Below are 26,218 nucleotides of genomic sequence, written 5' to 3' on the forward strand. Positions count from 1 at the left end.
AAAGTGCATTTTTCAATAAAGGTTATTAACTTTTTTTTGAAAACCTAGACCTATGCATAGGTAAGTACATTATTTGTTAAGTCAAATATGGTGAGGCATTACCATTCTGGTGAGAAATCTTAATTAACTACCCCTGGTTATTACCAACATTCACCCAATCAATAGATACATGGTTCTATTCAGTGATCACTACTGGTCAAAGATTAGATCTTGCCAGACAGAGGCAATTCTGGCAACTCTGCACCCCAAAATTTTATTCATCGATAAAAATTGTATGGTAGCTCATTTTGAGAGCAAAATATCAGTAACCTGGCAGCCAATTTTTCTTAATTTTTTTACATAAACTTGTATCACATGAGAGGACACAAAATTGGTTGGTGAGAATTACTTGCTGGCGAGAACTTCTCCTTAACCAGTAGAGTCACTAGAGTAGAGGTAAGCAGAATAACAGATGTGAGAATATCTTGAACTTCATCTATCGGTTTATACATATTTGTTATACCTGTTGTATCTCTTTTTCCCTTTTATTAGCTTCACCTGATCGCAGACTAAGTGGAAGATCAGTCCAAGGTAAATTGAGAGAATCACTATACTTCTTTCCTGACTTTTGCTTCTTAGATTTAGTTCTTAACCAAATTAATTGTCTCTGGCTGGGGTTCAACTTTAAAATAGCGTTGGATAACATTACCTTATGAGTTTATATATCATTCTATATGATTTCATGACTTCATTCGACAGAAGAATGTTTAAAAATGTTTAAACTCGTCGTGAAAAATAACAGACGACACTAATTACTTGCTATGGGCGCATCCATGTTTAAGGACTGCGCCAAAAGATACATTCGGAAACATTTATGGGTATTGATGAAAATCGAAATATGTGTCTTCAAATAAATTAAAAGACTTTTATCAAATATTTTTAAAATATCTGCAACAAAAATTCCTATATATATGCATCTACCATCAGTTATCATGAAAAAGAATCTTATTAAGTGAAAGTGAAAGTAACTTCGGATATACTCGGAATTTATGCAAGGTCAAGGCTACATAATTTGATGGACTTTGTTAGAATGGAAATATGTAAATACTGAATAAAACAAGGGATGACACCTCATCAAGATGAATTTCCTGTATTTCCAGATGCTCTTCATAAACGAATAGAACGAGATCTTATGCTTTTTGAAGAATCAAAACTGAAAACAACAACAACTGTTGGGTTTCGGGATTTCCCATCTCTCACTCCAGCATTAACACCAAATGCAGAACTTTGGTTGACTGTGTGTTATATTTCTCTGTATGGGATTTTGTTTTTTATTATTTACATACAACTATGGATGATTTGGTATTACAGACATAAAAGATTCAGTCATCAGACAGTGTTTTTATTCTTGTGTTTACTTTGGACTGGACTGAGGACAACCTTGTTCTCCTTTTATTTTAAAGACATTCTATTGGCAAATCAGCTTCCCATTGGTTTATCATGGTTACTGTATAGTTTTCCTGTATGTCTCCAGTACATGACCCTTTGCCTACTAGTTTTATTTTTTGCACAGGTAAAACTATTAAATGAGTTTCATGCTGTCTGTTTCTCTTTCCTGAAATTCCACACTTGTACATGTATATGATGTACTGAATTTTTTGTGTTCTGACTACATGTATTACAATTTTTTTTTTCATTTTCATGATCTAAATTTAAGGCTTTTTTTAAAGATACATGAAAGAAGCATCATTGAACCATATATGTAAAAGAAAAAGAAGCTACAGTTAAATTATTTATGAGGAAGTCGTAGTTTTTATTGACATGTTACATGTAATTGATCTCATTTGGTCTAAAGTATTTTCCTGGACACATTGTACATAAACATTATTTTGATAGCAAAACAACAAATAATGATTGCCCAGGGATGGCAGTTGTTGATTCATATAAATGTGCTTTTTCAGTTTCTTTTTGTTATGATTGAAAGTCAAAACTCATCTCTATTGGTGTTCTAGCTAGGAACTGAAAACAGAGGGGGACTGGAGAAGGACATTTTAGTGTGTAATGCGCTTGATATACCATAGACTCTCAAATTTGTCAGATATTTTTAATACCCCTAGTTTACAATGTATATGGCACTTGAAGCAAAAAGGAAGTTATTTGTCATATTTATCATTGATTATCAATGAGGGTCTGTCAGGGTGGAAGGCAGGGCCCATTTATTTCTGTCTTCTTAGGAACATTGGCTATGTTAACTCATAAAAATACTCTTAAAGAGAAATGCTGAAGTCTTGTGTACATGTAGTAAATTATATCAAATGATGTTATAAATGAATCCCATCCAAAACAATTACTGGTAAGTGGTTTATGTGTTTAATTGAACTACATGTACTTAAGTCTTTATTTTTTTTCAAGTGATCACTCATTTGATAAAGTGGCATGTGACACTCATTTTGATGAAGCATTACTATTTTTAAAACATGCAAATGTACTTGTAAAAATTTTCCATGTACATGTATTGTTTCTAGTATATCTACTCTAAAATTCTTTCAGGCTTATCATCTATTAAAGTAATATTTCCCTATCATTATCTCAAAATTTGATAAGTGAGTTCTGTTTGTAAACAGTACCAGTAAACCACTAAACCGAACAACCCCTGTAATCATATGCAAATATTGTCCATCTGATAATCCTGTTGTGAAATGTCACGTAAGAATCCTTCAGGGTATATAGTCATTTTGTAAATATTGATTTATCGCATATGACCTACCACAAGATTTTGACAAGCAAATAAATTGATCACACATATGTATCAACATTTTGGGACATTTACTGTGTACCTTGATTACTTTTATTGATTTTTTTCCCAGCTTAAGGAGGTAAACCTAGGGTAAGGGACAGAACTCTTAAAAATCATTAGAACGTTTGTATTCAACATTTTACATCAATCTCTTGTAAGCATCAAAGTAACTTGGATTGATTTCATTCTGTTTCAAATGAAAGCTTGATAGGCATTGAATATGATACAAACATATCACTGATTTCAAGAGTGGTTTCCCTTACCCTAGGTCTACCTCCTGAATTAGTTCATTGTAATAGGTTTATCACTTAAGTTATTGATATAAATGAAAAAGTAAAAGATTTCATGAAATAAATTCTTACTACTTTAGATGCATGTCTTTTTGGTGAATGCTTATATACTGAATTTTACATATCAGAATCTGTATTACATGTATCAACCAAAGGACCACTAGCCCAAGGGGTGATATAGGTGGATGGTTGATACATCATGTGATAAAGATTTTGTCATGTCATGTTTTATATCTACAGTTTACATGAACTATGTTTTTAGTATGAGTGCCATATAGGGTATCATTGGATATAAGGTAGAAAAAATTCCATTAAAATGCATACATGTATATAAAAAAACATATTTTTATTTGAATATATGATATAAAAGTAAACTGCTGTCCAACCATCTGTCTACATGTTGTCAAAAATACCTTCAGGGAATCTAATCTTTTTTTTGCACAATATTTGTCTTCACCAGAAGTTCTTTTTCCTTTTAACTGTATTCCAGTTTTGTGTGTCAAAGATACGTGACTTAGATAATCAACACAGAAAAAATGGAGATAGAAAGCAAGTGTATTACTATATTTTAACCTTGTATTTCCAGGTCATTTTTAAGGCAAGAGCAAGATATGAACCAAGCAGATACAAGTATGTACACTAGGACAAGATTTTCAGAGTCTTTCAAAAAGCATACTCACAAAAAGCAATAAAAAACCTTGAAAAATTGAAAGAACTGACCTATGTCAAGAATTACCTAATTAAACTGATATTCAAACATATCATCAGTAACTTATCAAGATGAATCTATAAAAAAAAATATTAATTACAGGTCTCAAACCACTTCCAAAAAAAGGTTCGGATAATTAAACTTTTATCTAAAAGATGACACTCTTTCAAAAGTTATCTAATAAATCAAAAATCCAGCTTAATAACTCTTGATTTCACTACAAAAATTAATACATGTAATGGGATAATTAATTGGAAAGAGTGAATAACAAAGAAATATATGATATGCCAAGATTCAACTACATATAGTGATCAGGAGTTGTTCCTGGTACAAGTATTGTAGTGATGTAAGAGTAATGCAGGGATCCAAGGTTATACCGGTAATCAAAAGAATGTAATCCAGGGACAAAGACCAGACATGGAAAACAAACATACACAACAAAGAACATAAAGTAACTAAAATCATACATACAAAGTAACAAAAGTAAATCAATGTTGTTTAGTTTTTTATTCTTTATTTGACCAACTTGAAAAGATAGGTGGTTCTGAGGCAGTATTTCATCTCTTTTGTAGATGCCTGTCTCGCCTATTTTCATTGCCATATCAAAGAACTTTAAAAAGGAGAAACACATTGTGATACACTTATTTACATGTACATGTAGCAATAAACCATAAAAAATAATGCAACCTTTTTTGGGGGACAATATAGCATACTCATGATATACAAATGTACCATGAAAATCAGATCGGAAGATTTTGATATTTTGGTCAGAAGTTTAGACCTCAGAATGGGATATTATGTAATTGATATATTTTCTACATCAAAAGGGTGTAACTAGTGTTGTGATAGCAATATTCAACCTTTGTTAATGAAGAATAAAAAGAAAAAACTATAAGATAAGGTATTAAATGATCAGCCGTAATTCTTGCTACATATTCTATTAATATAAAGAAACTAAAAAATGTATGCTAATGATATTTATTTGTAATGTATAATTGTTTTGGTCATTTTCAGGAAACCCTTAAGGATAGGAGTATGTCTTTCAATATTGATATTTTTAGCAACGAACATTGCATCAGCAGTTATGGTGAAATATCAAGCCCGAACAAATCATTCTGTACCTTTTGAATATTTGATAATCAGAGTGTCAATAAATGATACTCTGTTCCTGATGGCAGCCATTTTATTATCTTTCTGTATCTACAAAATGAGTAAAATGTCATCATCCAGTGTTGTTTTAGAAGCCAAAGTAAGTATTGTCATAGTTCTTCAAAGTTTGTAGTTGATCACAATTTATGATGTCACATTGCTTTTTTCTAATATGAAGTTATGTGAAACCTATGAAGGACAGACCTACTTGTAAGCAAATGGCATTAGATTTTTTTTTAAAATTCACTGCTATGTTATTATATCGCAACCAAAGGGAATTTGCGAGACCTTAACACACCCTGTGTGTGCGTTCAAAGTTCAAACAACCACATCCTAACTGCCGACATAACTTCCTAAAAATGTCACTTCCAACAGAAAGATTTTGAGCCATTCATGTTTTGAGAGAATCTATTTAATATGTCGCTGAAGTTCCATCCCTATTATTATGACATTATAAGTTACAATTAATTGCACACTTACAGTTTTTTTTTTGTGAAATGGACCAGATACTGAATATTACATGTCAAAATCTGCATCAAATGCTGTATCAACCCTAGACTCCTATATTGTTCCAAAGGCCGCCGGCCCCTTCGGTGATATAGGTCGAGGGTTGATACAGCATGTGATACAGATTTTAACACGTCAGGTTCATTATATCATTTATTTTAACCATGCTTCAAGTATGGTCTGTGAAGGTATGCATTACAGGTCTAGGGATATGCCATATAGGATAGACCTTATAGGGTTTAAACAAACACCTATAATGCATGTACAAAAAAATTACATTTTAATCTAAATATATGATATATTGTCATATTATTCTTAGTTCATAGAAAATGCTGATGAAATCACACATGATCCCAAGATGTACATGATATATATCAATCTTTCTTTACTTCATTCAGTGTTTCAGTCTGTCAGCCTGTTTGATGAAAAAATACCTTAATTGTTTCTTGGTAGTGCGCTTCTTGAGTAAGCAAGGTTGTCTGAGCTATTCTAGAGTCTTTAAAACTGGTCATCACTTATTCTCCACCAAGCATGTGGCATATAGAAGATAGTGTAACAACTGATTGGCTTAGAATCAGCATTAAGTGTCCGAATAATGTGACACATTCTAGGTGTAGCCTGTTGCCTCTGTGAGCTAGCACATTAAAAATACAGCTCATTGTGTTTGACTTTTACAAAGAAGGTTCTGGGCCATTGTTCAAACCGTCTTGTCTGGAAATGCATGAAATTCTGGCATATGACATTTAACTACAATCAATCGATGTTCTAAAAAAATGACGAGATGCATTGAAATATTCGCAAATCATACAAATTGTCCTAATTTTCTGGCAATGTAAATCTTTACCAATACCAAAGTACATGATACAATATTTTAAAATTAAAATGAAGAAAATTTGTATGTGCTGTTAACATACTAATTTTCGCGAAGTACTAATTTTCCCTAATTTCATGGTCGACAGAGAACAGGGAACAATTGTATCTGCAAAATTTATTTATTACATTGTACTTATATAATGCTAACTTTTTTTAAACCACAAAAACTGATACCCAGGAATATGTTCACTTTACAGACTTGGCAAAAATTTATATGTTTACAGTGTTTTCTTTAACTTAAATGCCAAAAATTAATTTTTTAGTAATTTTTTTTTTGACATTTGCAGGGAACAACATTGTGCCAAGCACTTGCTACATGTACAATAATGATACTGCTGTTTACTTCTCGGGTTATTTATAATTTTCTTGTGATTTGCCCTCAAGTCCAGGACAAACTGCCTTCATTTGGATATGGATGGGTTAACGTATCTGATCAGGTAAACTAAAATAGAATTTATAGATGATGGTAAATTTTGTTTCAGAATAATATGTTTGGATTAGATATTGCTTTTTTTTAGTATCAAACTTACGTTGTATTGGGAAAAATAACCAATATTGCGATACCAACATCAGAAGTATTCAGCACCATGGAAACGGTATTTTAATGAGTATGCTAGATATGAAATCACAGTGTAAATTCGTCAGATTTGTTTTATAATTCAAGAATTGAATGATTAATTAGTGTGTAAAAACATTGACCCTAGCACATTTCCAATGAAGTGCTCTTTATGACCAAAATGTATGACCTGTCAAGGCTTTTACATAATGGAGCATTCAATTCTTATAATTACCAGTACATTTGACATGTTTCTCTGATTATAATTCATCTGTATCATAGTGTCCTTGCTGGGGAACACCATTTCAGTTACATTTAATTTATTTACACAGTAATCAATAAAAAATAGTCTAGGCATGGCTTATATAAATAGCTAGAAATTTGTTTCACCAACTCTTGAATCATCATGTGCAAAGCTGATAATCCAATGAGATTAGCATTTTGTAATGATGTGCACAGTAAATATAATTATTGTTTCTTTTAAGTACCAGTCTTTATAAAAATCAGACAGGAGGTGATTCATGCATGTCAAAAACCCACTTAATTCAGTTTTATTTCTTGTTCAGAAACTGTTAGTGATCACATAACCAGTCTTCGTTTTTCATTTGGTTGTTGAACTTTTGAGATATAAGTCGTATAGATTGTACACAGAATTGACACTGCAAGAGTTATTGTTCCTGATTTTGTTTGATTTTGTTGATTTTAGTGGGAGATGAATGTATGTTTTTCTCAAAAGTGCAGATCTGAATAAGGAAATGATTATTGTAATGTAAAAATATAGCATATGTAGACTGAAAAACCATTGTTTCTTTGGTGGATTTTTCTACTCCATGAATCACTTTACCATTTTCATTGTCTGAAATTTAGGTGGACTAGTCCTTAACACTTTCATGCCTAATTGATTCTATTCTGTGTCAAACATTTATTCACAATTTAAATTCAGAGTTGTATGTAGTTTGAATGTTGTGTCCATATAGACACAAGAAAAGATCGCAAATTGTGTTTTTCATAGTGGACTTGTTTGAAAACCTGTCGTCATATTTATGATAAAACAGCCAAGTTTCATGAAAATACATTTCTATTTCAGGCAGATATCCACGACTTAAACAAGGGATATGCCTACGTGTCTTTCGGAATTGTTTTATTTGTGTGGGAATTCCTACCAACTTTTATCATTGTGATATTCTTCAGAGTGAGGAAACCACCCACATCATCTGTTGTAAGTCATTAAGTACTATAATCTGTAAGAATCTGGCAAAACTGAAAAATTGTGAATCATGCTAAAAAAGACACATGAATTTGACAATATGAGCACATAGTTTATGGTCTGTTGAAGATGAATTGACAGCAGGTTCATCTTTTTACTGTCAGAGGATGAAGAAAAGTTCAAAGTTACAATAGAATGATAGGGAAAACTGACGTATCTCCCTTCGATGATGAAATTGCAATGCAATTCATATCATTTATACCTCAAATTACATGAATTGAGGAACTATGAAAACAAGTAATGGTAAAAAGTTCAACCATTTTAACTATAATTTTAGAATCGGTTTGGTCAAAATCCAGACAGAATTTTCTGCCTAGTGCCTCCAAAATTTTCTTTTTTGTAATGAGAAAGGTTGATTTCTGCATTTCATATAACATTTTGAAAAAGATTTCATTGAAAGACTTGTATGTCTTTTTCTATATGATTCACCCACTGCCTGATTCTTACAGAGAATAGCATTTCAAAATACTGCATACTTACATAGCGAATACTGTTATTAACTTCAGGCAATAGAGTTTTTCCCTTAATTAAATGACAGTTATCTGATGAAATGTCTCTGGTAGTTTACTGCACAATTTTCAAGGAAATTTAAACTTTCTATTATTTCATAGGTATTTTTAAGCTAATATTGATAGAAAGATTAAATTTCTTTGTCAATTGTTTAATTAACTATCATAGGAAGTTAACCAGGTGATTTCCATTTAATCAAGGGAAGAACAACTCTATTTCTTGTTATATTTAACTATAATACTTGCTATAAATTGTTAGCTATTTGACATTTGGCTTTTTAGATGGATTAACATGTGATTCTTTGAAATTTACACAATGCTGATTTTATGGGATTTATATCATTTCTATTTTAATAAAGTGTTAATAAATTATTCAGTAAATACAATGAAATCTTATAATTGAAACAGCTTTTCAAATTATCTGAAGTTTTAAAATCAATATTTTCACATAAACTTCTCAACAAAATTTTACATTACATCTTGGCAAGTTGCAGTTAAAAAGACTTTTATTATTGTGAACACTTTACTCTTATTCAAGACGTTAAATCTGCTTGTATTGAATGTTTAAACATACTGTAAACATAATAATTTTCATGGTGTTCTAATTTTCGCTATTTTTGTGATGGACTGAACATTGCAAAAAATAGTACCTAAGAAAAAGATTTTTGAAGCCGCAGAAATTGATACTGGTGAAAATATTCAGTTTACATAATCCAGGAAAAATTAAAACATTAACAGTAATAAAACATGATTGTAATGACTTTTTCCAGCCCTCCATTAGTGATGTTCCCTCCAACAACAACCCTAGGGCTTTCTTTTTTGACAATCCACGCAGATATGACAGTGATGATGACCTAACTAGAAATGATCTATTAAGAGGAAGGTTTGTACCCTATTGCCATCCACTTCGGTTGTATTCATTCTAGTAAACCATTTCACTGCTTCTTGATATATAATACAGTTCAAACAAAGTTCTTCAAGAAGCAGAAAACCTTTCTATAAATACCTATGTTTAGACCAAATAAAATTAGTCAGTAGATTCTCATCCCTTCCCGCCTTCTAAAAAATTGACAAAATTTTTTAAAAATGGGGAATTTTTTCATGTTGATGTGACTTTAGTATTGAGATACTATATCCCACAAATCTTTCATTTCTTGGTAACGAAAATCATGTTTCTTCTCTGAAACTGATGTGACTATGGATTTAGAATATATCTATTCTTCAAATAGCTAAAGTTAGGATAGCATATTTCTTGTTAAAAATAAAAAATGAAATCATCCCACCTGCCCCATATTTTTTGTGAAATTTGGATGAGAATCTTTCATTTAAGTTTACCAAGCCTTATACTAATATTATATATTTAAAATTTGTATATTGTATGTATTCATATAAATATTATATTTTAAAGATTTTTATTTGTTTACTTCGTGAGAAATATCTGTCTGTCCACAATGTTTTGACTGTTTTCAAATTTATAATGTGCCGTCATATATTAAAAAGTTATTTATTCGTTTTTCTTTTCTTCCACATGAATACTCAAGAGTAAACTACATTTGAAAAGTGTAAAATATCAAATAGTTCATGACACTACAGGTCAAAGTGCAATTTATGAACTGGCTAATTGCTCCTAAAAACCAAAAGACCTCAGCTACGCTTCAGTACAGATGATTTTTTTTTGGGCAACTAGCAGAGCCATTTTATACCATATTACAATTAGTATCATGAACTAATTGCTAATAAGTAAGTAAGGCCAAAATAAATAATAGTCTTGTTTCCTGCTACCAGAAAGCAAAAAAGGTAGGTAGGGAAATTATTTTCAAGGACATTTTACATTGAGTTAGTGGGGAAACAATCTAGATTTTAAAAGTGCTGGAGCCGAAATGGCCATAAAATGTTTATGATAGGCACAAAAAACTAGAGTAGCAGGAAACAGGCATATTTTTTGGCCTAAAGTTGTGCTACATATCTTTATCATGTCATGAGCAGAAAATAACGAAGAGTAATTTAGCCGTTGAAAGAATTTTTAATGTTTTTAAATTGCAATGTGTTTTATTTCAGCCATGAATATAGATACTCACAGTCAATCAACAGTGATTCTAGATTTACTCCAAAAGGAACACCAAAGGGTACGCCCTATGGAACACCAAGGTTATATAATGCACATGACGCAAGTGTTACAAATTATGGAAGCCTTCAGAATTAATTATGGTAATGGAACCAAATGTTGACTAAAAGGGAAATTATCTACTCTTCTGCCAATACACAATGAACCCTATTTGTAAAAATATGATTGCTTACAATATTTTAATTAGTTGCATTGTTATTTGATGTTTATAGTCCCCCAATTTATCAAAGATATTAGGGGTTTATATTTTATCCTTCAAGAAAGCACTATTTTTGTATTAGTTGGAGATATGTGTGAATTTTGGGGCCTATTGGAAGTAAAGTTAAATAAGTTGAGACCTTTTTTTTGTTAATATTGTTTAAGTCAGATATAACCACCCACTGAATAGGTTTTCATTTTATTTTTTTTGTTTAAATTTAAGAATTACCTTGTCAACGAAGAAGTGATCGGGTAATTCAATGCTACACAAGCAAAATTGTTCAAATGCAATTCATGTGAATCAAATTTTACTGAAATTCATGTGATTTTCGTGTGAAATCCACTTAACATGAACTTGTGTGAAGGCTTGGTTCACATGAATTTCAGTTGAACTCATTAACAGACTTTATTTGCTCCATTCAGATGAAAATCATGTGAAATAATTTTGCTTGTGTATTGTCCAGTTATCTTCCAATTACAATCCACATTCACCAATAATGATACAGAGCTAGTTCTTAGGAAAATCAGGGGCCTCATTGATGGTCAAAGATCAAGGTTTGAAAATGCATTTATGAATGGCAGGGAATGCACTTCATGTTGCCTTATAATATATGATCTTGAAACTTAATGCTGTAAGCATGTATATACTGGACTTTCTACAATGAAATTATAGTGGAACCTATCTAAACTGAATCCCTTTGGTGCAGTTTAGACAGGTGTTTGGTTTAGACAGGTCTTCAGTTTAGATAGGTGTTTGGTTTACAGAGGTTCAAAATACATCTGAATTGATATAAAGGATCTTTGAAATAAAATTATATGATAGTAGTATATGGACATGGAACAGATGTGTGTGGCTTTTAAAGAAATCAAAATGGCATTGTATAAAACATTTTTCTTTGTTTACAAATGGATATATACTCATCAATTTAGACATAATGTCACAATCTAATCAAAATTAGACCTGTCAGTTGTTCCATTCAGTCACTGCATGTAGGATCTAACATTCATTCTACTTTCTGTTCAGATGACCTTTCAAGAATCCTTGGGTTTTTCTCTTTGAATAATGCTTTCAAAATCATGACTATCAAAATCTGATTGGCTGATCAGAAAGTCATCTGAATAGAAAGTAGAATGGATTGTTGTTAGATCCTACATGCAGTGACTGAATGGAACAGTTGAAAGATCTAATTTTAATAAGATTGCAGAATGTCAATATTTAAGAAAAAATTACCAACAAGCATTCAAATATTATCAAAATGGCTCTTTTTGTGTTTGTTTTTTACAATTTGTATGTGTACCAATACACCTAATATAGCTAAGAATATTTTTAACAGTGATTCAGTTATGTAGGTTGAAAACATCTAACAAACATTTTTTTGTCAATTTCTGCTTGTGTGGGAAACTGAAATTACTGCTATAATTGGCTTTACTATGGTGACAGGATTTTTAGGTCTGTTTTAAATATGTGTAAAAATACTTGACTCCGGTTCTAGTTTTCTGAGTGACATTTGTGAGAATTACTTATTAAAGTTATTTCTTTTTTATAAATGTTTAAGTCTATAACTGCTATACAGTTGTACAAGTTTTAATTTACAGGTACTTTATAACATCTAGTTTAAAAAAAAGGGTAATTATATTTTTTTTGTATATATATAGCAGTGATTTAAAATGTTCCCTGTGTAAAACATTTTGATAATTCACACTGTTAAATAAATTCTGTAACTTTACTCTCAGATTTCCTCCTGCCAAAAGTCACAAAACACCAACCTGAGTATCAATCCAACATACACAAAATTTAAATTTATATTGAAAATAGCAAAGAATAATGGAGGAAATCTATATAATAAATAGGTTCATGGTGAATAACCAAAATATGTTCACTTGTGCCAAGAACCCATTAAAAGTTAACACATTTTCCTTAAATCTAGGCATTCTTCAGCACTCGGGATCATATTTTGGTAATTCGCTCTTTCCAATTAATTATCCTCTTAATATTTTTCCAAGAATACCCAAGACAATTTGTGATAATGCAACTTAAGGAGGTACCTAGGGTAAGGGAAATAACTCTTGAAATGAGTGATACGTTTGTATCATATTCAATTTCATCAAAGCCTATCAAGCTTTTATTTGAAACAGTATGAAATCAGCCCAGGTTACTTTGATGCTTAAATAAGATTGATGTAAAATGTTAAATACAAACGTTCCAATGATTTTTAATACATGTAGTTACGTCCTTTACCATATGTCTACCTCCTCCAAAAAATCAATAGTTTGCTTGAATTATGTTGTCTTGTTTTTATTTATCAACCTAATAATGTGGAATATACATATATGTCACACTCTGAACCAATAGTTTTTGTTCCATTTTTAATTCTCAAAAAGTAATTTTTGAAAGTATGGAAACCCAATGATTTCTTGTTTCAGGTAATGATATGTATTAAAACCAAACATTTTAAATCTTTGCTATTTTATGATATCTGTAATCATTTTATACTCATATTAATTTGTTCTGTAAACCGTACCCAGGAAACTATTATAAAGAGCCTGGATAACAAAGTTCAAGCATTTTGGGACCAGGTTTTCATTTATGTAAAATGATTTAGCATGTGTTTATTTATTTTGATTTTGGGTGTTCCCAAATATGTTTTCTCATTGTGTATATTTTCTTGTCCATGTAGCGGGACCAATACAAAGTGTTCATTTCTGCACAAATACAAATGATGGTTTAAGTAATTTGAAAACTAAGACATTTCCAAGCAATACTTTCCTGGAAAAATTTTAAGAAGTACAAAAGTTGTCTCTTTATGAAATTTTTTTGAAAACAAATACCCTGTGACTGTTATTTTCTGCGGAATGAAATTTTCAGAGTGTCTTTATTATTTTCCCTGAATTTAATTTTTGCTGTCCGTACAAGTAATTGGGAAATTTAATTAATTTATTTGGGAAAAAAAAGAAAAGATTATGGGAACTTCATTTCATGATTTAAATTGTTTGCAATTTCCTTAATTTGCAAAATGATGTAGAAATTAGATTGTCACAAAATTTTTTAGTTATACAGTATACATGTAGTTGTAAAATTTCAGCTAAATTCAGTGAAAGTTAGAAATTTTAAAGTAGGGAACCATGGGTGTTGACATTAATTAACTTAGCATGAACACTGATTTCAATAGTCCTTTTTCATATTTTCAAAATGCAAGCTATTTTAGCAAGTTATTTAAAGGGTCATAACCAACATACTAGGCAGTATCATTGGGGAAAGGAAGAATGGAAATCATTTTTCTTTGAAACTTTACCTATTTCCACTTTGGTAAGTGTATAAATGGTTTGAAATATGTTATTAAAAAGTATCTGAGTACTTACCAAAGCTACAAATGATGCAAATATACTTCTTCGTCTAAGAATCTGGCAAAATATGTATAAGGTGTGGAACATGAAGGGGGAAAACACAGAGATTTTATTGCATCAACCAAGTATTTCTACTTGATAACCTCCAGAAATAACCATCAAAGTGTTTGTAAAATTTGCCTTTTTAAGATATTGATAGGTCATATTCAGTTGAAATTCACTATGGAAAAATGCGGGAAAATTTTCCCGCACTCTTTCCCTATATATACAGTCAACAAATATCCATGTCTCAGATGAATGTATTTTAGGCCAAAATGACTAAATTGGGATAAATGATGTGCCACTCATTGCCTGATTCTTACATAGAATGGTATTTAATTCAGTACACAGGTACTGTTGAAGCAGTAGGATTCATGATTTAGAGAGTCTTATGTACTGGTACTTTCCCCAATTCAAGGTGCTTTATTCATTTTGTATGTATATTCATTTTTTTTTTTTGTAAATAAGATCATGTTGTACACGGTGATTGGTTCATAACCAAGATATCAAAATTTGTTATATTATATTCCATGTTGTGTTTTTATAGTTTAAATGAGTTATTTTATTTATATTTGTTAATTTACCAATTTGTTTTGATTGAAATGTTTTAACGTTTTGGTATTATACTACATTTTTTTTAAACAATGACTTTGTACAGTTAATTTGGTTGGTTGTTGACTACAGTATGTTAGTGAATTTTGAATAATTATAATTTGATTTGTGATAAACCTTCTGATTGGTCAGTTCTCTTTTGTGCAACATGGGTTATTTTGTATAAATTAATTTGGTATTAAATTGTGATTAATACGATGGATCCACAGTCCACAATGTAGATAATCCCAAACTAAGCAATAGTTTGACTAAGGATCATTTCTTATATTGAATCTATTAGAAATTGAATTGAAGGGATTGTTTTTAATTTTTGAGTGACAGGTGGCTGATTTTTTTAAGCAGCTGTTTCATGTAAACCTACTAACTCTTTATGACTTTAATGGTCTTTTTTTTTTATTTTGAAAGCCCTTTAAAAATTTTTGTGAACACAAATGTTTCATAAAAGTTTAGAACTACAAAGTATCACAAAGATATAGAAAATGTATATTGCATGTGAACCCTATATAAATTTTAATGAGTTTCTGATTATATTGTCAGCATTGTCTATAAGCATTATGTATTCATGAGAAAACTTAAATGGTCACGGAATTGATCATTGATTAAAAAAAAAGATCTGCAGTTATATTAACAAAGAGTGCTTTTCCTCACATTTTTGACATGGAACCTGTTATGGTCTGGCATTTGGTCAGAATCTTGAGGAAAGAGCGGCTCATGTCTTTTAAAAATTATTTACTCTATAAACAGTTTTATTGGTGGAAAATACGTAGTTTATGTGTATGAGTATTTAGGTATTTGAAGAATTTCTCATGACCAATGACTGTTCCTAGTCACACTTGAAGAGAGAGAGAGAGATGCTATATTATTCAATTACATAGTGATTGTGAAAAAATAATGAAATAAAAGTTTTATCTCTTTGAATTATTTTTATTAATCTTTGTAGAGTAAAAGGATTAAGTGTAAGTATTTGTAAGAATCAGGCAAAAATGGAAAAATCAGAAACATGCATGTCAAGATCCAATCAATCTGACAATATAATTTCGCTTGTGGATGATTTCTCTTTTTGAAAAATACATTGTTTGATCTCTGCATCACTGGACTTGGTCAGAAAATTATCATTAAAATTTTAGGAAATTCTGGGTTTTTTTTTTTTATAGAGTTATCTGCCCTTGAAATGTTCATTTTCAGTGCATTTCAAGAAAATTAGAACTTTAGGGGAAAAGCAATTTACCAGAGTGATATGGAAAATCTGGTCTTTTCTTCCTTGATTCTGTTGGTGCAAATAGTCAAATTAACTTTCCAAATGGTGGGTTTTATCCTTACATATTTCACCCACTGCCTGATTCTTACTGAGACTGACAATAAATGTTTGACTGATTATCATAACACATCAATGTTATCTGGCATTCAATTTATATCTCCTTCATTAATTTACTGTCAAAGTTTTTATATTCATGGGTATCATTTTTTGTGGTTTAGGGGAAAAGCACAAGTTTGTGGATTCTTAATTTGTGATTTTGATGATCTTGGCATACAATTTTAAGTAAAGAATCAAATGTTGTGGTTTTCCATACCCACAAAATCCATGAAAATTAGCACCTCACGAACAATAGTGTGTTCACAGTATGAAGTAACAGATAGGTAAATGCTTTAGTGGCAGATCCAGGGGCATCCAGGGTTGGATCCCTTTTCTGTTAAAACATTGATAGTTTATTCTTAAATTTAGCAAAAAATTATCAAATGAAAGCCAGACACCCTTTTACAAATTCCTGGAACAAGCCCCCTCCCTTTTCTGCTACAAATCATTAAGTAGAACATATCTGCTAATTTCATTTCCACAAAAAGGAAGAAAAATGGTTTATTGAACTACATGTACATACATTTCATCAGATTATCAATACTTTTCTGCAGATTGATGGTTTCCAGCAAGTGTAAGTGTGGACAGGCTATGGTAAAATAAATGGTATGGTATTGTTTGGTTATCTATGACCATATACACTTAGTTTTTGTGCTACAACTTAAGAACACTTCCACATAAAAATGAAACGAAAAAACAATGATGGACGGCACTTAATGGTTTCCAAATTGTATTTAAATGTTCACAAAAGGATTCAAATAATAGCAAATGATCTAGTTACCAGTATTTCACTTTTTACAGTGCTACCTTTGTAAATATATGAATTGTCTCCCTTTGAACATTCCTATCATGTAAAAACAATTTTTAATTTTATGAGGAATGCAACATAATTTATACTAAATGTAGAAATATAAAAGGTTTCCTGGAATTAAGATTATTTTATAGAAGGGGCCCTGAGACAGAGAGGGAGTTAAAAATTGCAAATTTTAGTGTTTTTTTTATTTGCTACGTAGCTGCTTTCTTTTTCAAAGAATTTTGTGTTGTAAAGAAGAAGAAATGTTCAAACTTCTTAGGGAGGTAGACCTAGGGTAAGGAACACAACTCTTACGAATCATTGGAATGTTTGCATTCACCATTCATCAATCTTATGTAAGCATCAAAGTAACTTAGACCGATTTCATTCTGTTTCAAATGAAATCTTGATAAGCTTTGGTAAAATTGAAAGTGATACACACATATCACTAATTTCAAGAGTTATTTCCCTTACCTTAGGTCAACCTCCTTAAGTCTTCTTCTAAACCAATCTCCGAAACAGAAAAATAAGCAGGATGCTACTGGACAAAACAGCATTGTGGTAAATTACTGGAAGACATAGCAGGAGTCAAAATCTGAATGGATGGGCGAAATTGATCAAACACGGATCACATCGTGACTCTTTCTTGTTAAAATTGATTTTTTTTTTCACGTCTTCAGCTACGTATTCTAAACAGTAATAGCTAACAGGTAAATTTTAATTATCATATCCTTTTTATGTCATAAATTTTGTTTTGTCAAATAAAATAACTAAAATGACCATATGTGGCAAATTTGGTTAAAAGGTCCATAACTGTCAAGTGGGCAGGGTTTGGCATTTGAGGTTGTATCATGAGTACTTGGAGAGCATTATACATCAAATCTCTAGCTCATCATAAATAAAGGTTGTTTCCCGACAACACATAACTTTCTTTTTGAGTATTGCCTAGAGTCAATCAGTTGGGTAATTATGTTACTACCCTTCATTCGAAGGAACTGATGAATTTTGCTTACCCTCTTTTGTTGTAAAGGAGTTAAATGTAACATCGGTGACCTTATCTCAGCAGCCTAATTGAAATTGTGTGTCTCTGCTTTCCATGCCTGATCTTTGACCCTTGATTACATTCCTTTGGTTTCCGCTAGAATCTTGGTTCCCTTGATTACTCTTGGATCACTAATGGGATAATTTTTGACAACTTTCATTTACTACTTAATTCGAAAATGCATTATTCAAAGGAAATTACAATCCCAAATGCGTGAATTAACTGCAGACTATATATGAACCATAGAGGACATCAACCAATTTCATGAAGTTGGTTCAGATTCAGTCATATCACTCATTAATACCAATTCATCACTTTTCAACTCGTCTATATATAATATGAAATTGTGTAGTTCTCGCTGATGAATAGTTAAATCGATGCAACATGATAATTTACAATAAAGTTGCCCGCTATGCATTTTGAATAATTTGGATTTTTATATCATTTATATCAATAAGAAAAATAATGAAGGTAGCAAGAATAATAAATAAACCAATTCAGCTGCAAAGTGACCATTGATGTATGGTCAAAATAAAAGCAAATTCGTCAAACAGAAAGCTGTATCACTTCAGCATGAAATCAAATCCCGTGATATGGCATGTCTATATCCGTAAAAAGATATCCAGTGGTTGTGTATTAAAGTAGTTGTAGAGTACACTGTAACAAAGAAGTTTCTTGAAGGACACGTACCATGATCGCTATAATACTGGGGGTATAAAAATTGGGCACCAACCAATTCGTTAGCAGAGGCTGAGGTTTTAAAATTAGCAGGAAAAGTATCTCAGCCATGGACAGAGGAAAATTGTGATTCAATATATTACCATCATAAACAAAATAATCCGACTGCTGCTGTACATAAGCTTGCGTGAACAAATTTTTTGTATTCGACAAGAAATCCCTGGCCCTCCTCCTTAATAAAACGGTTGGTGTCTTATTGTAGAATATATTAGACAAATAAGTCGAACTGATCGGGCACTTTTTGCGTATATAAGGACGGAAGATACTTCTGTTGTGTCTTATACATTTGATTTTCTGCAATTGCAAAATAATCTTATTTTTTTGTTATCAGAAAATAATTTTTTGTTGTCAATAAATACAATTTCTGAATTCAAAAAGTCAGATATCTGATATCAGAAAATCGGTTGCATCATATAAAACTATCAGAAAATATAAAATTTTAATATGAAAATGTGTTAAAAAAACAGAATATGATTTTTTTTTTTTTTTTTTTGTATTAGAAAGTTCATTTTTATATCGTTTTGCCATGTCAAATCTGACAACGTTGTACCTTATACTATTTGTCACTTTCGATGGTTGCAATCAGTAGTTTTTAATGACTTTACACTTAGCGAGTTGTTAGTCTTCAATGAAAATAAATAGTATTGAAATGGAAACCACGCGATTAGAGAAATTGATTCTTTGTTGAAAATTTAGAAAACACGATATAACTTCATCAGTAATTGGACACTAATTATTTCGGGGAATTGAAGTAATCTAATGATTAAAATTGTAAGCATTCCGCGGGGTAAATTCAAACAGTTTCATTATGAGCGAGAAAACAGAAAATATGGAATGCATGCAAATTGGCGTCCATGGAAACTGACATTTCAAATATAATACTGTGCACATGTGAATACTTGATGCTTTAACCAATAATATTCTTCTGGGAATTTAAAAGCAAAAAATGCATTTTCCTCTTATAAAGCCTCTTAACGACATTTATGGAGCTTTTAAATAGAAATATGTCTGGGGACCTAATGTGATACAACTGAAATGCAGTGCATTCATCGAAAACTAAAATAAGAAGAATATTGTGTTTCTGTCTTATATGGCTTAATTGTCGACACTTTCTATGTTTCATGTTATCATCAATATTTCATATGCAGAATTGTGAGATAATTTACTTGAAACTATAAGATCTTAATGGTTCAACGAAGCAGACAGTAAGTGGTTGCATAAAAGCAAAAGCAGACTCAAATGACACAAATTCAAGGATAGGATGGGAAGTTCGGCAGGAAAAACAAATTCCGCAGGGAATGAAAACTTAACTGATTCTGAAATTAACAAGGTGGAAGAAAAAAACAACAATGAAAGTGGACAATCAGAAACTATAAACGGAGACATCACCGAAGACTCTACAGAAACCGGCGAAAGAAGTATAAACAGAGAGGGAAACAATTCTAAAATGAATGACGCAACAATTACAAACAATACTAATGTAAACAATGATACTAGTCCAGATGTAGAGGAAAGTGAACATGACAACAAGGACAAGACGATAGTAGACAACAACACGGGTCCAGAAAATCGCGATCAGGAATCAAATAATGAGGAATTGCCGATTGAAAACACCACTGAACAAGTAGCCGACAAAACACCCGATTCCCAGTCTCAAAACGTGAATATATATGATTCACAGGAAACGCAGTCCACTGAAGGTTCGCACCAAGCAGGTTCAACAAACAATTCAAATTCTGGAACAGAGAGAAACTCTCAAGATACTTTTGGGTCACCTTCAGAAATCGATATAAGAACCGATGTAGCATGTAGAGATGCTGGCGTAAACGATAAAAATACAGTTACGGTATCGTCGTCTCCACAAGGACGAGTTCAGACAGCGGAGGTTGTATCAGACAGAAAAGATACTGGTGTACAAACTATTAGCCCATCAGAAGAGTTGCCACGTTCCGATCAAATAACATCTCCCGAGAGCGGTCTGGCAAATGTAAGTGATGCAAATTCTTTTTTATCAGTCACTGAAAACGATGGAAAACACAAAGCCAATAAAAATATTGACATTTTACTCTGTTATCTTTGTGGTAAGCAATACAAAGATCCTCGACTGTTGACTTGTTTTCACACATTTTGTTACCAGTGTTTGTTCAAATACACCATGGAAAACATTATAGAAAATAAAGTTAAGTGCCCCCTTTGCGACACACTGAATACCGTACCCGCCATTGGTGTCAGAGGATTTGATCAAAATATATTCACACTGACAAATGAATCCGCAAAACACTGTGGTACCTGCAAAGAAAATGACGAGAGTATGGTTAGATGTGACGTCTGTGATCAAAATTTATGCTCGAGATGTAAGAGTCTCCACTCCGATACCTTTCCTAATCATGTTACTTATCCTGTTGTTGTCAGAAATTCTGAAGAATGCAAAACACACAACAAAACGAATTCTTTTGTTTGTTTTCAATGTAATATTCCAATTTGTGATATCTGCAATGTGACAACACATAAGATGCATGAAATCGGTGACTGCAAGTCACTCGCAATAGAACAAAAACACGACCTCGAGAAAAATATTGACAACTGCAAAAAGTCTAAAATTGTGATGGATATAAAAAATCTCATGGACAATAGAATGGTAACAATACAGGCTATGGAAAACAATATTTTGAACAATATTGACGAACAAGCCAAAGTGCTTCATGCCTGTGTAGAAACATGTAGAGAGAATTTCAGGCGCGAGGCGTTAGAAATGGTTACTAATCTTCAGTCGCGGCCAGACATAAAAGAGATGAATAGATCTGTAACAAGTGTTGAAAGCAGGCTGTGGTTTGCGGAACAATTTTTCGAGAAGGCTGAAGACGGGGAACTCGCTACTAGGGGTCAATCTTTAAATCGCTCTCTTATTGAAACATTAAAAATAGAGGTAAAATATAAGGAACTGGACAGAGACATCAGATTTATAAGTAAAGAAACAGGAACGTCAGAAATAACCAAACTTTATGGGGATATTTTCATTAGAGACCTCATAAAGAAACCAAAAAATGTATTCAAAATTTCTAATACGCTATCGACTTCGGTGAAGGGAGCAACCGTTTCTGGACTTCATCCAGCTGAGGGACATGTGTGGGTATGCGTTGAAACAAATCTTGAACATTTGGACAAGCTGGGAGGTATTATATCTTCTACTAACATCGGGTTTCCTTTGGATGATGTGACCGCGTTGAAAAATGGAACATTACTAATCTCTTGCCCCTCTCGGAGGAGAATCATATCGGTAGCATCAACAGGTAAAGGAAAAACATTTCTAAAAACAACCTTGTGTCCAAGGGGACTAGCCTTAGATGAAAATGAAAACATTATTTCATGTCAGGTCGAAAAGGACACTTTTTTCGATTGCTCCGGTGAAATTGAAGCATGTGTGTCTTGCATATCCAGTGGAAGAGAACAAGACTCGATAATCAAGGGAGAATTGCAATACCCAGCAAGGGTAGCTATCGGTAAGGACCAATTAATAATAGTATCGGACTGGGTTCAGCTAGCTGTGTTTATTTATCAGGACGAACGAGAAATAGGATGTTATAGGGGCAATCCCAGTATTTCAGAAGATTTCATACCGCGAGGTGTCTGCAGCACTTCAGATGGAGATATAATAGTTGTCGACATTGCCATGAATCTTCTGCACCTCATTTCAAATGAAGGAAAATTTAAACGTGTTTTAGCAGAACTAGGAAACATTGACGAACCATGGAGTGTAGCTTCTGATGATGACGGTAACTTATGGATCGGTACAACAGGTGGACTGATACACATTGTCCATAAAGAATAATAAAAAAATAAACACTTCCATTTTCGTGTTTTAAAATGTTTAAATAAAAAATCTTGATTGATGCCGAATAAAGTGTAAAAAAATGCCAAGGAAAATGGGACACTGATCAATCAAATAAAAACAAATAAACAAACGATGCCGTTCTGTCATTAAAACTGCAATACTAGACACACAATGACAAAAATATAACTGTACATTATCTCTGTATTATGGGGGAAAATCCTATTCTATGGTTTAGATATTTTTACAAATAGGCCTCTGGAACAGGGTTATGTTGCTACAAGAGTGAAGGCATCACCCGAGTAAATAACCTTGATTCTGAAACAGAATAAAAGCCGAGATTATTTAATGGAAATTTCCAACACCACTTCACCGGAAATCTATATCGTAAATCTGACTTCTAATGTCGACAGTTGTGTATTTTTACATGTAGCAATTTGATAGATTAAGTACCAATCCACATAAAATCCAGACACTACCTATGGTAGAGTTGATTCACGGTGTATAAAAACCCATCGAACAAACTATGTTTTTTTTGTCTTTCTACGTATGCAACTTATAAAAGAGTAATCAAGGGAACTAAGGTTATAGCGGTAATCAAAAGAATGTAATTCAGGGACAAAGACCAGACATGGAAAACAGACATACACAACAAAGAACATAAAGTAACTAAAATCATACATACAAAGTAACAAAAGAAAATGATCAACTCGGACTCCACTAAAAACTGGGAGCATGGACCAGGTGCACTGGTAGGGTAAGCGTCCTCTGCTTTTCTAGAAACACCCGCCGAGTTGCTCATAAAAAGTCAAGTCCGGGGTAGACAAACGAGGAAAGGAAAACCATGACCCGTTGAATAAATCAGTTTTCATGGTGCTGATGGATACACCATAACGATCCACGAGTTCATGATGACGACCATAAAACTTCTGTAGTGATGACTTCAATCTTGTAGCAACATAACCCTGTTCCAGAAGCCTATTTGTTAGAGTTCTAGCGCGATACATAAAGTCTGCGTAGTTTCGGCAAGCTCTGGCATAACGTATGAGTTGTGATATGAACACTCCATACGCAGGAGCCGAAGGGATGTTGCCACAGATGAAAGGAAAGTTGACAATTCTGAATGAAAAGTCATCACGTTTGTCGCAAAGTTTAATCAACAGTTTTCCTTTATCATCGATTTCTAAGTGTAGGTCAAGATTTGTGGCTGACTTCACAGTGTCTGTAGTATCCTTTATCTCAAGTTCTTTTGGGTAGATGCGATGTATCAAATCCCCGAAATTAGGATTGTTTAAAGATAAAACGTCATCTATATAGCGGAAACTGAGATTGAAGGACCTAGCCAAACGATATTCTTTCTTTCTGATCAGATCAGCTATAAAGTCAGCCTCATAAGAGTGAAGGAATAGGTCAGCAAGTAAAGGAGCACAATTTGTTCCCATTGGAATACCGACTGTTCGTTGAAAAACACGTCCACCACACTGGACAAATATGTTGTCGATTAAAGAATAGAAGATATGGTATGATTGCCCATGCGACTGTCATCCACCAAATACCCAGGGCCGGATCCAGGATTTGAGTTTTTTTTTTTTTTTTTTGGGGGGGGGCGGCGAAAATTGAATTAAATGCCGTGCAAAGCAAGGCAGAAAATATTATGGGGTGAAACTTGTGAATTTTTTTTCTTACCGATTTAGGGGGGGGCGTACGCCCGGTACGCCAGTCCTTGGATCCGCGCCTGATATAAACTTCTACATGTCACCCTACGGTCTTCAATGATGACAAAACCCATCCTATAAAGCTATAAAAAGCCCCCAAATAGAGGAAATGAAAATATATTTATAAAAGACGAAAGTCGACTTAATCTATACAGTAAAAACGAAAGAACATGAAAAACAATGACAAACAATGAATTACAGGTTCCTGGCTTCAGTATGGGGCGGGGTTTAGCATATTTGTGAGCGCCCATCCCTCCCCTAACATGTGACAGTGGTGGGAAAATACAACAATAAAAGCAAACAATAAAAATCTGTCGACTTTGAATTGAAGTAGCAGTCTTTGTAAGAAACATGCAAAGCCCGTAAAATGTGATACACCAATAAAAAAAAAGCTACACATTTTTATTTTTGTTGTTAAGTTGCTTTATAGGTTTTTTATAGACTTGCTACAAGTCTCTCTGCAATATAAATTTTATTTAATTAAATATCATTACAACCAAATATTCATTCACTATTCAGCTGCTGTACAGAGCTGGATAGTGAATGAATATTTGATAGTAATGATATTTTTAGTATGAAATATCTAATTATTCATTCCAATCTGTCTACTCTTAGGAGATGATTTACATTGGAAAAAAACAATAGTTTCTATTGTATTCTAATTTGACGTGCACCAAAGCGCTTTAGACCACATCCATTGTAAAACAGTGACAAGCACATAACCAACATTTCGTGTAACCTATAGGCTGCATCTATTCAAAAATATAACGAAACTAGTCATACTAGAGTCGAAATAAATCACGGATAATCCTTTTCGTCATTGTTTTACCACGGGCTGGTCATTTATGTCGTTATCGCTCGGGGGGGGGGGGGGGTGGAACAATGCGACTTAAATTGCAAGCCCGTGGTAAAAATGGAGTTTCCGTGGTTTATTCTTAATTTTAGTGTCATTTACAGAGTTATCCCCTTAATGTTGAATTCTAAAGTACATTTTCTATAATTCATATCTCTTATGAACAAGGATGCTATGAAAAGCCACAAGTTATTTTCCAAGTTATAAGCATTGTAAACAAAATACCAAAAATAAAAACATGTAGATTTTCCATCACATTTTGCATGATTCTTAGCTGAAGTGGGGGAAAACTTCACATTCTATGGTATATGGGGGTGGGGAATTGGGATAGGAAATTTGTTTTCAAAGTTTTTATTGACGTGAAAAATATATATTAGATAAAATTTAAAATACCAGTTTAAATGTCAAAGAATTTAATTCGACAATGTAAATATTTGATAAGAAATATGAAATGGGGATTCAATGAGGGATGGGGATTTTTCTATGGGGAATTGGGAATTCTCAATAGAGAATGGAGATGGAGACAATGGGGAAGGGGATGGTATAGGGTGTATGTCAGAATTTTTATACCATCTATAGGCTGTACACAACTCTTGAGGTCGATGCAGCTTAACCAATAAAGACTACAAACTGTACCAAAAGAGTACTCACTTTATCTGTAAACTAGTTCATAGATAGGCACACCAAGTTCACTCAAACAAAAATTTCAATAAAAACCCTTCCAATAGAATTTAGTGAAAATATACCATAAAATGTCTAAGTAAAACAAAGTCTTCATGTCTATTTATAGTCTATTTTACGTAGCGATAGTGCTTTTTGTGTTTAGATCTCCGTTTTTGAAAATTAACCAAGTCATACAAATTTAAAATCGATAACTCTTGTAAGGTGCCAAATTTCATACGTATACATATCATATATATGTATATATTTGTTTTTGTC

At 32.4% G+C, this 26,218-nt stretch overlaps 3 protein-coding genes across 3 annotated transcripts in view; 2 read left to right on the plus strand and 1 right to left on the minus strand.

Moving 5' to 3' along the window:
* The window catches only part of LOC148626033 (isoleucine--tRNA ligase, mitochondrial-like), a 29,025-nt gene extending 28,187 nt beyond the window's left edge, over nucleotides 1-838 (minus strand). The window contains exon 1 of the mRNA XM_088569629.1: nucleotides 503-838. Coding sequence (XP_088425755.1) covers nucleotides 503-685 — 183 coding nt within the window. The 5' untranslated portion in view covers nucleotides 686-838. The remainder of the gene's footprint in view (nucleotides 1-502) is intronic.
* Nucleotides 839-1,034: 196 nt separating this feature from the next.
* LOC148626034 (G protein-coupled receptor 137Ba-like) lies at nucleotides 1,035-15,873 on the plus strand. The gene is made up of 7 exons (XM_088569631.1): nucleotides 1,035-1,552; nucleotides 3,653-3,696; nucleotides 4,790-5,024; nucleotides 6,592-6,741; nucleotides 7,948-8,079; nucleotides 9,407-9,519; nucleotides 10,695-15,873. The coding sequence occupies exons 1-7, from the start codon at nucleotides 1,103-1,105 to the stop codon at nucleotides 10,837-10,839; spliced, it is 1,269 nt and encodes a 422-aa protein (XP_088425757.1). The 5' UTR covers nucleotides 1,035-1,102; the 3' UTR covers nucleotides 10,840-15,873.
* Nucleotides 15,874-19,644: 3,771 nt separating this feature from the next.
* On the plus strand, nucleotides 19,645-22,724 carry LOC148626035 (uncharacterized). The gene has a single exon (XM_088569630.1). It carries the CDS (start codon nucleotides 20,144-20,146, stop codon nucleotides 22,709-22,711), a length of 2,568 nt encoding a protein of 855 aa, XP_088425756.1. The 5' UTR covers nucleotides 19,645-20,143; the 3' UTR covers nucleotides 22,712-22,724.
* Nucleotides 22,725-26,218: the final 3,494 nt, after the last annotated feature.

The sequence above is a fragment of the Perna viridis genome, chromosome 2 (genome assembly GCF_037379345.1).
Source record: "Perna viridis isolate PV_CMFRI_1.1 ecotype Kerala chromosome 2, ASM3737934v1, whole genome shotgun sequence".
Classification (NCBI taxonomy): domain Eukaryota; kingdom Metazoa; phylum Mollusca; class Bivalvia; order Mytilida; family Mytilidae; genus Perna; species Perna viridis.